Genomic DNA, 14,139 nt, shown 5'->3' on the forward strand with positions numbered 1-14,139 from the left:
ACGCTCTCTAGAGGCGGAACATAATGATCTACACATATTTGTTGGAGCTGCTTCGTTTGAGAACACTTTATGGTGTTAACAATCTTATTGGTTTATTCTTTCACTAATACATTTTATTTAAAATCTATGTTGGTTATTATTGTATTTCTGTACAAATATGTCTAAATAACCGTATAAGTTCAAAATTGAATCAAATCGAGCAGATCGAAAGAATAACATAAAAACAAAAACAATAAAAAAATAGCAAACAGGCAGTAAAAATCGTGAAGGGATCGTGAAGGCTCTGGTAAATTCAATTTAATAAAATGTGGAAAATAAAACCCAGGCCTAAAATATATTACAGTATGAAACTTTGGTGGAGTTGCTAGTAAACTGAGGATTATGTGATGCTTCCTGAGTCACTGTCCTGAAAGAACAAAATGTGTGAAAAAATTAGAGGAAAGAATAAAATAACCACTCGTTCACTTTCAAACTAGGTGTTTTTATTCAAAACATTTTTTTTCTTACCAGCTGTTTTAGAACCTCGTAGACCTCATGAATAATTTTGGATTTATGCTTTGCGTACACGTTCTCCACCATGGGAGTAATCTCTAAAGAATTTTAAATAATGAAGGAGAACAGATGAAAAAACAGAATGTATACTGGAAAATTCCAGTTGCTTTTTGCAGAGAAGACCATGATTTTGAGATAACTTTGAACATGTCTGTAATTAAAATGATCTCATACCTCCAAATGTTGGCCTCTGGGTTGGATCACCGTTCCAGCACTTCTGCATTAAAACGAGCAGATCGTTCATTCCTGCTTTATCTTGCTTTGATAATTCTTCAAGAGTGGGTCTTTGACCTTTAGCGACACACTTGCGCAAACGTGTTGGATGAGCAGCTTTGTTTTTTGAAACACAGAAGCAGAGATGAAAATGGGTTCATTTTACAGATAAAAGGATGTCAGATCTTTCATTTGGTCTTTATTTTAAAGGCATGTATTGATAATAAGAAAACTGATTGAACTCACTGGGGAAAGGTTCTTCTCCAGAGAGGATGACCCAGAGAAAAATTGCAAAACTGGAAAAAACAGAAAAATATACTTGTGACAACAGTTGGAGTGAAGTAAATTTGTTTCAAAAAGACATTGAAAAATCATTTTTGAAGTAATTTGCATGATTTATATATTATTATTATTTCATATTATAATATGAAAATATTTAGTCTTATTATAAAAAAGATAAATTGTCATGATTGCAGCTGCATTCGCTCCCATTCTGTGCACTCACCAGGCTTCTCAGCTGCTTGCTATTTTCAATGAGTGTGTTTAGTAATTTAAGGTTCTGTCTTTGTTTTTCTGTTGTCGCAGTGTCCTGTCTAGTCCTGTCAGTTATCTCTCGTTTTTTGTCCCACAAATGTGGAGGATTTTTGGTTATTAAAGTTAAAAGCAAATCTGGTATGAACGAAGGACGAATACCATGAACACTCTTGTAAACTATTAAAAGAATCCTAATATCAATCCTGAAGCTGACAGGGAGCCAGTGCAGAGATTTTAAGATTGGTGTAATGTGCTCCCTCTTCCTGGTTCTCGTTAAAAGGCGTGCAGCAGAGTTCTGGACTAGCTGCAGGCCATTAAGAGTGCTTTTCTTTACCCCAGAGAGGAGGGCATTACAGTAATCTAATCATAATGTAATAAAAGCATTAATTAAGATTTCAGCACTGGCTCTAGAGAGAAAGGGTCTCACTCGGAAGATATTCCTCAGATGGTAAAATGCAGTTTTAGTAACTTGGTTCACATGTTGGTCAAAGCTAAGATCTACATCTACAACCACACCGAGGTTCCTTACTCTATCACATATAGTCATAAAGTTGTTTGACAGATAAAACTGGACCTTATCTCTCTCAGCTTCAGAACCGATTACCAAGAGCTGCAAAAAGTTCTCTCCCATCCACATTTTAATATCTAAAATACAATTTAAAAGGCTGTCCACAGGTCCAGTGTCATCAGGAGACACAGCTACATACAGTTGAGTGTCATCAGCATAGTTATGAAAGTTAAAGCCATGTCTCCCGATGACATCACCAAGCGGAAGCATGTAAAGATTAAAAAGTGTAGGACCCAGGATGGAGTCTTGGGGCACCCCACATATCAGTTTGTGCCTTTCAGATGAAAATTAATTTAAACTAATAATAAAATGAAAGATAAATGAAAATAAATAAACATTAAATGATATTTATTTTAAAATAAATAAATACATAAAATAATAAATGAAATTTCCCCATCGTGGGATTAATAAAGTCATCTATCCATCTATCCATCTATCCATCTATCCATCTATCTATCTATCTATCTATCTATCTATCTATCTATCTATCTATCTATCTATCTATCTATCTATCTATCTATCTATCTATCTATCTATCTATCTATCTATCTATCTATCTATCTATCTATCTATCTATCTATCCATCCATCCATCCATCCATCCATCCATCCATCCATCCATCCATCCATCCATCCATCCATCCATCCATCCATCCATCCATCCATCCATCCATCCATCCATCCATCCATCCATCCATCCATCCATCTATCTATCTATCTATCTATCTATCTATCTATCCATCCATCCATCCATCCATCCATCCATCCATCCATCCATCCATCCATCCATCCATCCATCCATCCATCCATCCATCCATCCATCCATCCATCCATCCATCCATCCATCTATCTATCTATCTATCTATCTATCTATCTATCTATCTATCTATCTATCTATCTATCTATCTATCTATCTATCTATCTATCTATCTATCTATCTATCTATCTATCTATCTATCTATCTATCTATCTATCTACCTAAACCAATTAAAGGCTGTCCCAGTAATTCCAACCATGTCATCTAGACCCACTAGACAGAGCTCTGAACCTTTTTTCTTCAATGATTTGTGATCTTCACTGGTGTCCATGGATTACATGAAATCTTTCCACCTTTATCCACCTTTGTCATGGTAGGGAGAACATCTCAATGCAAGGGTGGGGTCATCTAAGATAGCACAAGAGTTAAAAGAGAATTACTTGCTGTCAAATTGGCTCTTGAGGAGTGGCATTACTGGTTGGAGGGGGCTGAAAAACCAGTTGTGGTGTGGACTGACCACAAGAACCTGGAGTATATCCGGACTGCCAAACATTTAAACCCTCACCAGGCAAGGTGGGCTTTTTTTCCCGATCGCTTCAAATTTACCCTTTCTTATCGTCCTAGCAGCAAAAACATCAAGCCAGACGCCTTGTCCTATTTGCATCAGAGAGAGGAAGGAGGGGACTCTTCAATATCCAACACCATTGTTCCTTCTCGTCTGGTTTTGGGGGCTACCTGGTGGTCTTTGGAGCGCAGGGTCAAGGCTTCGGTTCCAGACCCCACTAACATTCTATCTGGTTGCCCTGCAGAGTGTCTGTTTGTACCCTCTCATATACAACAGTCGGTCCTGAAAGGGGGGCATTCGTCTCGCCTAGCCTGCCATCTTGGAATGACTAGAACCGCCTTCCTGGTGGCCCAAAGATAATGGTGGCCCACTATGTCCTCTAACATAAGGGTGTTAGCTGCTTCATGCCCAGTATGTGCTAGTGTGAAAACTCCTGGGACTCCCCCTGCCAGCTTACTTCAGCCTCTGCCGGTGCCCCCCAGAACATGGACCTCAATTTGTAGTCTCCTTTGGGAAGGAGTTCTGTAAATTGTTAGGGGTTAAAGTCAGTTTAAGTTCTGGTTTTCACCCTCCGACCAACGGCCAGTTGGAGGGGTTCAACCAGGATTCCAAGACCACTCCACGAGCTATGTGCTCGAAGAACCCCAACACCTGGTCATCTCAACTACCCTTGGCAGAATACTCACACAACGCACTGGTCAATACCAATGGTTTTTCAACCCTTTTTGGTTTCCAAACTCCTTGGATTCGAGTCCTTCCTGCTCATGGGTCCTTTCTGGTTATGAGCTGTAACATTAATAGCAAAAAAGTTCTTGAAAAAAAGATCCATTTAGCTTTGTTTACCTGTACACGTCAAAAGAGCGAACAGGTTTGTAGTTGATGTCATAAGCTTCAGGTGGCGTGTACTTCAGTGTGCCTAAATTCTCTGTTTCTCCTTCATTGCTGGGGCAACAGGTGGCAGACATTGTGCACAGACCAAAATCTGCCAGCTAAAGAGTAGCAGGCAAATAAAACAAGAGTTTAGAATTACATTCATACTGTAAACCCACTATTATTTAGATGCATTTTACCTTGGCATGAAGTCCTTCAGACAGCATTACATTCGGCATTTTTAGGTCGCGGTGCAAGATACCCATTAAATGGAGGAATCGCATTCCTGAAGCCACATCCTGGATCAACCGGCAGGCCAGAGGAAACGGAGGAGGACCTCGCAAGTTTTTGCATAGATCCATAATAGATCCTCTGGTCATGAACTCCATGACTATTCCTTCTTGCTTGACTGTTTTATATGGAGGGATTCCCTTATACATCCCATAAACCCTCAGGACAAATTTGCAGGAGAACAACTTCTGAAATTTAGCCTCCTCAAACAGTGATTCCTCCACACTGCAACGGTAAAGCATGTGCTCAGTCATTACCAGTAGGCTTGGAAGAAGATGATGCAGCATACAATTAGTGAAGTTCAATAAAACATGTACACCCACCTAACATCATGCAGTATCTTAATGGCCACATCATGTCCCATTTTGTTATGCCTGGCCTTGTACACACTGCCAAACCCTCCTTTGCCAATCTCCGTCCAGTCCAGTAAGGAGTCATCATCAAACATGTTGATCTGGTTGTTTGCTCCCATCATATTTCTGAAGAGTGTCGGGAGCTTTTATACAAATGGAAGAAAGAAAACTTTATGTCTAACACCACTCTTTTAACACATTTGCTTTTACACAGAATGAAATATTTAAACTTTTTATTTTTTAACATTTTTTTAACCAAAGGTCATTTCTATTAAACAGAATAAGAACAAGACGTAATTGCTTCTATTTTAAATCAATGTACTTGTGAAGAGATGTCTAAAGCAAAGCTCTGAACACGTCAGAGTTACACAGTCCCAGTTAGCGCTTATGTAAAAAGGAGTTAATCTTGTTCTACATGTATTGTCAGGAAGGTAATTGTGTCAAATAGTTTGTAGCACCATTTGAAGTGTTAGATATTCGATTTATGTAAATGTTGGCATTACCCAAAGAAGGACAGAACCGTGTTCACAGTCCAGTTACAGGTCTGTTTAACGCAAACAACTAATGGGCTACCTGGCAAACCCTGCAGTATTTGAAACATAATTTGTTAGTGTAAAGACAGAGGTTTAAATTATTTTTGTAAAGAAAAGGAGATTAAAGAAATTGACAGCAGCAACACACAGTAGATGAACATGAAGCAGTCATTGAGGAAGAAGATAATCTTCTCCATGAAGGACAGAGTCATTGCATGTTTCAAGAAACATGTCCTAATGCTGGTGGATATCAGGCAGGAAATGAATGACCATTAATCTGGAGACATTTTAAATTTGGCTCCTACAATAGTCAATAACCCTGTTAGTTGTTGTATAAATGAGAAGATGAAGAAATGATGAAGGTCGTTAGTTTACAACAGGATCCTGCCTCCTTACGTCAGGTCTTAACAGAATGGTAAGGAAAGGGTTTTTGCTCAGTACATGGTGAGGTAGAGTAGGTTTTTTTGAGTGTCTGTTTCACAGAGAAAAAGTAGTTAAAGAGATAGAGGAGACTTGAACAGTAGCAGATGTAGTTGAAAAAATTATTGGTGGTTGATCAAGGTTTTTATCAGGACTCACTGAAGGACTTGTTGGCGGCGGTTCGTCAGCTCGGTTTTGTTCGTTCCTCTCCTTTGGGAGAGGAAAAGTTAAAAACGGTTTGGGTGAAATACAGTGAACATCTTCTTCTGTTTAATAGGATCACGGGGCTGCCAGAGCCTATCCAGGCCACTTGTGGGTGAAGGCAGGGGATGTCCTGGACAGGTCGCCAGTCTGTCGCAGGGTAGAATGTCCAGAATCACACACCCACACCCTCTACATTCACACCTGGGGACAATTTAGACTCACCAATTAACATATGAAGCACGTTTTTGGACGTAAATATATTTACTTAAATTTAAATGCTTTTTCCCTAGGGCCTTTATGTTTATTTGGATATTTTGTACTTTAATATACAGTACAGACCAAAAGTTTGGTCATTTGAATGAATTTACTGTATGTTAAATTTTAATGTATTTTTCTTTGGCTCCATGGTTACAAAATATTTACAATATTAGTGGATTATACAGCAAATACCTATTCAAATTCACACATTTAACATTACAGATCATTCAAATTAAGAGTTGGCCAATAAAGTTTGTAAAGAGGGCATCTACTGAATAGTTTTTCAGAAAGATAAGATCACAGGCTTTAACGAAGCGCCAAATCACATTTCACAAAAATGTGGTAAGTTAATGGAGTTTAAGCGATAACCCCAACAGTTTTTTACATTATATACCGTCACAGTCATAAATTTACATTTTACTAATTATTACTAGGCCTAATCAACCTTTACAACAAAGAAATGTTAGACATTCCAGATGTAAGATAAACACATGATAAATCACATATACCATTCAATGTAAAAGCTATCTTTTCTTTTTGTTAAACAAGAGAAACAGACAACGTTCAAAGCTCAAACTTCAATGACAAATGTATAGCTGCAGCGGTGACCCGACCTCCCCAAGATGGCGGTGCTCTCTTCCCACAAGAATTTATGTCATGTCGCCTCTATCGATATAAATCATTGGGGAGACTGTCAATGTTAACTTGTGGTCCAATATTTACAAAAGGATGAAGCATTTACCCAAACGTTAAACAGATTAAAGAACAGGTTCCAAAAATGCTTCTGTGTTTAATACTACTACTGTGGTCACAGGTTGAGGTTATTGATGGCAACATCTGCAGATGAACTGCATCACTGTCACAGAGACGTGATAAACTGTAGATTCCTCTCTAGATTCTGTCCAGGTTACAAATGTAGGCTCCATAGATGTCTGCGATTTAAAGCATACAGGACGTTTTTAAAGGTAGTGACTGCTTTTCTTGGTGTTGCGACTGCACCTACTTCATTCTGAACGACCACAGGCCCCGAGGCAGTTTTATCCACTGGTGACACGTCGATCTTCTCATAGACATCTTGGTAGAAGGAGCAGACCGACAGCCAGTGCTTGTTGAGCTGGATGATACTACAGGACACCAAAACATGGATTCAGCATCTTTCTGATACACTGTTTGCTAGACGCACAGGTCCTCCGTCCTCGTAGGCTCTTTCTCTACTCACCCTCTTTCAATCTCCTGAGCCTGTGGATGATTGAGCTCCTTGGTTTTGTCCATTTCCTGGAAAAGGACCTTCAGCAGCTCCCTACCCTCACCAAGTTTATCAGAGACCTCTTTTTGATGCTTCTTTTTGCTATTTTTAGCATCCTGGAAGGTGCAAGTCAAATTTTAAATATTTAACACTTTTAATACACAGTAACAGTGAGAGCTGTACAGTAAAAAGCATGAAAAAACATGGACTCTCCACAATTCCCGCTCCCTGAATTAGGTATAGCAAACGGTTTTCAATGATATAATAGTTTTATCAGGTGTTAACTGAAGGTAAAAAGAACTGCAACATCAAATGTGCCAAACTGATTATTGGTCCTCACCATAGTTAGCAGCTCTTTAACCTGGAGGATATTTTTCTCCACCACGTTGGCGTGTTTTTTTATTATGGGAATCAGCTGGGCAAAGATGGCGGGCTGAGACCTGCAGGGTGAGGAGAAGTGGGGGGGTCAAACTTCAACATCTGAAATTTCAATCTAGAAAATGTTATTTTTGAAAATCTATAGTGTAAATGTTTAGACAACAGATACAAATATTTGAAAGTTGGATCCCCAACATAAAAATTTACCCTAAACTGCATTATTTTTTTCTTTTGTCCAAAACCTGACAAACCGGAGAGGAAATTTCACAGCAGAGAAATCCTTCACAGTCTGAATACTTCTAAGCCAGTGAAGGTTTGCTGATAACTCCTGCAATAATGTGAAGCTTTGCTAAAGTTTAAAACTCAGACATCGTGATGGTTATGACATTTTATATGTTAATGACCCCAAAATGCAGATCAAATCTGATCTGATCAAAAATCAATTTAAGCAAGGCAAGTTTATTTGTATAGCACAATTCGTACACAAAGTAATTCAAGGTGCTTCACAAAACAGAAAAATGCATTAAAATCACAATACATCATTGAAATAATCAACGTAAAATTTACTTTAAAAGAAAAGAAAAGAAAAAATTTGAAAAATGATTTAAAAATAAAGGAAGGAAAGGAAAGAAAAGTGCAGATAGGACCTTTCAGTCATATACACGGCTAAACAGAAATGTTTTAAGTCTAGATTTGAACATGAACACAGAAGAGGCCTGTCTTACGCCTTCAGGGAGGCTGTTCCAGATTTTAGCTGCAGAATATTGAAACGCTGATTCCCCTTGTTTAGTTCTGGCTCTGGGAATCAACAGGAGGCCGGCCCCTGAGGTCCTCAGAGTACGAGATGGTTCATATGGCACTAACATGTCAGAGATGTACTTTGGTGCTCGGCCATGGAGAGACTTGTACACAAGCAGAGCTGCTTTGAAGTCTATTCTTTGAGGTACAGGGAGCCAGTGCAGAGACCTGAGCACAGGGCTAATGTGATCATACTTCCTGGTTCTGGTCAGGACTCGAGCAGCAGCATTCTGGATGTACTGAAGCTGTTTTACACCTCGTTTGGAGAGGCCGGTGAGCAGGCCGTTACAGTAGTCTAACCTACTGGAGACAAATGCATGAATAAGTATCTCCAGGTCTGGTTTTGACACTATGTTTTTGATTTTGGCAATGTTTTTCAGATGGTAAAATGCCGCTGATGTTACTGATTTGATATGGCTGTTAAAGTTCAGGTCAGAGTCCATGATTACCCCTAGGTTTCTGACTTGATTTGAGGGTTTAAGAGACAGAGAATGAAGGTAGCTACTGACTCTTTCTCTTTGTTTCCGTGGGCCAAAAATAATAACTTCGGTCTTGTTTGAGTTTAGCTGGAGAAAGTTGTTCTGCATCCACGCACTGATCTGTTGGAGGCAGTGGCTGAGTGAATCCACCGGCCCATATTCACCTGTTGTCAGTGACACATAGATCTGAGTATCATCTGCATAGTTGTGATAAGATATGTTATTACTGCGTATTAACTGCCCTAGTGGCAGCATGTAGAGGTTGAACAGAAGGGGTCCCAGGATCGATCCCTGGGGCACACCACAAGTCAAGGCCATGTAGTCTGAGACACAACTCCCAATTTCAACAAAATATTTCCTGTCTTCTAGATAAGACTTGAGCCAACTTAGGGCAGATCCAGAGATGCCAACCCAGTCTTGGAGTCTGTGCAAAAGGATCCCATGATCAACAGTATCAAAGGCAGCACTCAGGTCTAGCAGGATTAAGACAGAGACTTTGCCATCATCAGTGTTCAGGCGGATGTCATTGGTTACCTTGATAAGAGCAGTTTCTGTGCTATGATGGGGTCTAAAACCTGACTGGAAAACATCAAATGAATTATTTAATAAGAGAAAATCAGTGAGCTGTTGGTAGACAACTTTTTCAAGGACTTTTCCTAAAAATGGCAGATTAGAGATAGGTCTGTAATTATTCAGTACAGTGGGATCAAGACCGCTCTCCTTCAAGAGAGGTTTAATGACTGCAGTTTTTAAGGCCTCTGGAAATATTCCAGATTGAAGAGACATGTTAACTATTTGAGTAATTGATGGCAACACACTGTTCAAGACAGACTTTAGAAATCTAGTGGGTAACACATCAAGGCAGCATGTAGACAAGCTCAGACGGGTGATGGTCTCTTGGACAGTCTGGTCAGTGACAGGTATAAAGTGAGTCAGCTTAGAGTGAGTAGGTGGCCGTTCGATAGTTATATGTGTTGTGGAGTTGATGGCTTTTTTAATGCCCTGAACCTTGTCATTAAAAAATACAGCAAACTCATTACATTTAGGTGTGCAAACTAGTTCTATTGGTAGCTGGGTTGGAGGGTTAGTTAATCTGTTTACTGTTGTGAACAGGACACGAGAGTTGCTGCTGCAACTTCCAATTATTTCAGAGAAGTACCTTTCCCTTGTTCTGCATAAGATCTGGTTGTAAGCGTACAACTCCCCCTTATACATTTCATAATGAACCTGGAGTTTTGACTTGCGCCACTGTCGTTCAGCTCTGCGGTACTGTTGTTTCTGTGCCCTCACTAGATCATCGTTCCTCCAGGGAGCTTTCTGTCTATGTTTTCTCAATTTAACCTTCATAGGGGCAATGGCATCCAGAACATTCAAGATGCTAGAAGTAACAGAATTCAGCATTTCATCAACATTGGCACCAGAGGCGTTTTCAAGGTCTATCATTTCTACAAACTGTGCCCTAGTGCTCTCATTTATTTGTCTCCTTTGGACAACTGCAGGGCCAGGCGGTGGTTTGGGAGCAACAGACAGGTCAAAGAATACACAGAAATGATCAGAGAGGGCGACATCAACCACACTGACATTGTGAATATTAACCCCCTTTGTGATGAGCAGGTCCAGAGTGTGCCCTCTGCTGTGGGTGGGGCAACTCACATGCTGAATTAGATCAAAGGTTTCAAGGACACCATTGAGCTCTTTTGCATTTTTGTCATTGACATTGTCAACATGAACATTAAAATCACCTGTAATGACTAGACCATCAAAGTCTGTGCACACAACTGAGAGCATTTCAGTGAAATCATCAATGAAACTTTGGCTGTGCTGAGGAGGTTTGTACATGACTATGCAGAGTAAGGGAGGAGTTTGTTTTAACTCAATCTTAAAGGACACATACTCAAATGATGAAAACACACCAAATGATAGTCTGCGGGTTGCAATATTATCTCTAAACAGTGCAGAAACGCCTCCACCCTTTTTATTTTCTCGTATTTCCGATTCATGTTTGTAGTTTGGGGGAGTTGATTCAACTAGAACTATGTTTCCTGTGTTTTTGTCAAGCCATGTTTCAGTTAAAAACATAAAATCAAGATTAAAAGAAGAGATAAGATTATTGATTAAAAATGATTTGTTGCATAAAGATCTGACATTGAGTGCAGCAAGTTTGAGATTAGTTTCCTTGGGACTGGTCAAAACCTTCTTGCAAGGGATATCAACTAGATTTCTGTGATTGGACAGTCTAACTGCCCTTTTTTGCATTCTACGTGGTGCAACTACAGGTATAGCACCAGAAGGAAGCTGTTCATCACAGGGCCCCAGTTTGACATAACCTTTCCTAGGATACTGGGGGCCCGTTTCATCCTAGCACGTCTAGAGGCGCGCAGGAGAGGTCGAGTTGAGGGTAGTTTGGGTGATTGAGCAGGAGGAGTGGGAGCTGGACGGGATTTGGGTGAACGACGGAGGGGGCGTGTTGGAGGGACTTTGGGTGAAGGATGTGGAGGGGGCGCTGGAGGGGTAGGAGAGCTCCTGTGTGGTGTGAGGCTCACAGGTGTTAGGGGAGCCATCTTAATTCCTGACTTAATCAGGCTATCAAAATGGCTAGGTAGGGCCATGGGTGAAAGTGGGGGGGGACGAAAAGGAAAGTGAGTCTTCACTGGGAGTAGATGTAGCAGGGGGCCCCCAGAGCTGGTCAGATGGTGGAATTTCTGGGGCCAAATCTGGTGGTTGTTGTTGTGGTTCTGCGGTTGGGTCCTTAGCTGGCGGTGGTTGTTGTGATGCTGGTGCAGCTGAGTCCTTAGATGGAGGTGGTTGTTGTGCTGGTGCTACTGGATCCAAGTCATTGACCGGTGGTGGTGGAGGTAGTTGTTGTTGCCGTTGTGCTGTGGTTCCTGGGACACTGGCTCGGTCCTTCCTTACTGCCTTTTCAGGGCCTTGGCCTCTATGCCCCAGAGCGTGGAGGAGGTTCTTCACTAACTCTCTTGCTCCACCTCTGTTCAGGTGTGGGCCTCTTCCCATGAATAGGTCCTTTCGTTTCCAGAATGTATTGAAGTTCTCAATGTAATGGAATCCTCTGGAAGCACACTCTCTGGAGAGCCAATTGTTCAGCTGAAACAGACGGCTGAACTTGAGTGACACCCCATCGATGTTAGGAAGAGGTCCACTGATGAATGCTTCAACCTCTACTTTGTCGATCTCTTCAAATAACTTGATGAAGTCTTTTTTCAGACGTTCAGATTGTTCTTTTTTGATATCGACAGCACCTACATGGATGATTATTCGTTTAACTCCTTGGTACAAGACTTTAGATAAGAGTCCTGTAATCACTGGAACAGTAGAACTTGGGCAACATAAAGTTTGCATTCTTCTGTGGCTGACTCCACTGATAGCGCCATCTCCAAGCAGCAGCGTATCTCTGACCTTGACGTTTGGCACAGATTTTCTTTCTGCCTGTGCTTTGTTGCCAACATTATGACTCCTATTCTGTGGTCCAATTTCACTTTGTTCTTTAACTTCACATTGTGTTAGGGGTAAAAATCTGTTTGTGAGCTTTATTTCGGATGTTTTGTCATCTTTTCGCTTTGGCTTAACACAGAGTTCCTCCGCACAAAGTTTCGGAAAAGACACAACATCACTCAGGTCTATGTCCCTGTTATTCTTCTCATTTGTAGTAAGAGTGGGCTTCTTACCACCCGATGTTACTGGAAGGGTCTTGTGAAGTCCATTTTCAGTTTCCAAGGTAAATATCCGTGTTTGTAGCTCTTTTATTTCTTGTTGGTAGATCCGACAGCATTCACAGTGGGAGTTTGTTTTTCTTCCTCCTCCGGACATGTCGCTGGCTTGTCAGACGTAAAAATATTGATTTGTATAGGTGGAAGTCACAAAAAAGGATGACCAGTCTGATATTCCAGGATTTGTGGATGAGGTAAAATAATGAAAAATGATTAATTAAATGATTAAAAAGCAAATAAAGCAGGAAGCGGCAGGAGCAGGGGAAAAAGCGTCTGCACTCTTTTGCAGGGGGAGGAGCGACGTGTGTCATCCATCTTCCTCTGCTTATCCGGGAACGGGTCCCAGGGGTCTAAGCAATCAAAGCAAAGATACCCAGACGCCCCGGCCTCTTCTTCCAGCTCCTCTTGGGGGACCCCTAGGCGTTCCCAGGCCAGCCGAGAGGCGTAATCTCTGGGCCTTTCATGGGGCCTCCGCCCAGTTGAAAATGCCCGGAACACCTCCTCCCAAAGGTGTCGAGGAGGCACCCACACTAGATGCCCAAGCCACCTCAAATTGTTCCTCCGGATGTGGAGGAGAAGCGGTTCTACTCCGAGCTCTCCGAGGGGGGCCGAGCTCCTCACCCTACGCTCTCTAGGGAGCGCCCAGCCAACCCTGGGAAGGGGGAAGCTTATTTCAGCCACTTGTACTCATGGCCTCATAGAGACGCTCTTGTGTTTTACTAGACCTCCTTCACATAAGCAGGAGCACCATAGCCAGATCACCTTTGAGACGTAGAATTTAGCCGTCTCACATTCACAAAGGAAACCTCAACCATAAAAAATGTCATTATCACAGAGGCGTAGCAGTAAAATAATATAACCAGATAATTTAAGTCTATTTTGAAGACTTAAAGAGTGACAGCGAGAGAAAAGAAGAAGGAAACGCAACACTCTTCTCAACTCTGGAAGAGGAATAAACCACACACATCCAACGTTTTCCGCAAAGAAAAAGACTCACATGCTCATCTTTACAGAGGGGGGCTTGGAGTCCTTTTTCTTAAACATCTTGGCTGATGTCCAGTAGAGATCCCAGGAAAACCTCACTCTGTTTGTCTTCTCCTTCTTTGTCTCCCTCACCCTGTGGCTCTCTCTCCTTCTCTGTATCTGTTTCTCTCAAATACACATAAAAACAACACACACACTCATACCAACACACTTATAGTACCTCCCAGGCAGGTAACACCCAACCAGCTTGTGGAGAAAGACCAGACTGACCTGTTCTCCGACTGTCTCCTCCTCCCCCTCCTCCTCCCTCCTTCAGAAAATTGTGCATACTTTTTAGAACCATTGTCCAAAAAAACAGCACAAAAAATTTTTCTCTCTAGTTCTGCTAAAACAAAAATAAAATGTAGTTTGT

General features: G+C 41.2%; 1 protein-coding gene across 1 annotated transcript; it reads right to left on the bottom strand.

Moving 5' to 3' along the window:
* Window positions 1–275: 275 nt before the first annotated feature.
* LOC110013360 (receptor-interacting serine/threonine-protein kinase 3-like) lies at window positions 276–13,913 on the bottom strand. The gene is made up of 12 exons (XM_023954228.1): window positions 13,741–13,913; window positions 7,704–7,803; window positions 7,337–7,479; window positions 7,121–7,241; window positions 5,815–5,865; window positions 4,673–4,845; window positions 4,259–4,574; window positions 4,032–4,177; window positions 1,012–1,061; window positions 727–882; window positions 508–590; window positions 276–406 (listed from the first exon to the last, which is right to left on the bottom strand). The coding sequence occupies exons 1-12, from the start codon at window positions 13,785–13,787 to the stop codon at window positions 380–382; spliced, it is 1,413 nt and encodes a 470-aa protein (XP_023809996.1). The 5' UTR covers window positions 13,788–13,913; the 3' UTR covers window positions 276–379.
* Between the last annotated feature and the right edge of the window lie 226 nt (window positions 13,914–14,139).

This window comes from Oryzias latipes, chromosome 1, assembly GCF_002234675.1.
Source record: "Oryzias latipes chromosome 1, ASM223467v1".
In the NCBI taxonomy this organism is placed as follows: domain Eukaryota; kingdom Metazoa; phylum Chordata; class Actinopteri; order Beloniformes; family Adrianichthyidae; genus Oryzias; species Oryzias latipes.

Bases quoted from the DNA above. Each gene is read 5' to 3' on its own strand.
- LOC110013360 (XM_023954228.1), bottom strand. From the start codon at position 13,787: ATGTTTAAGAAAAAGGACTCCAAGCCCCCCTCTGTAAAGATGAGCAT. The intron at 7,804-13,740 runs GTGAGTCTTTTT...CTCACCCTGCAG, and splicing joins CCCTCTGTAAAGATGAGCAT to GTCTCAGCCCGCCATCTTTG. The intron at 7,242-7,336 runs GTGAGTAGAGAA...GGTGTCCTGTAG, and splicing joins GCTCAGGAGATTGAAAGAGG to TATCATCCAGCTCAACAAGC.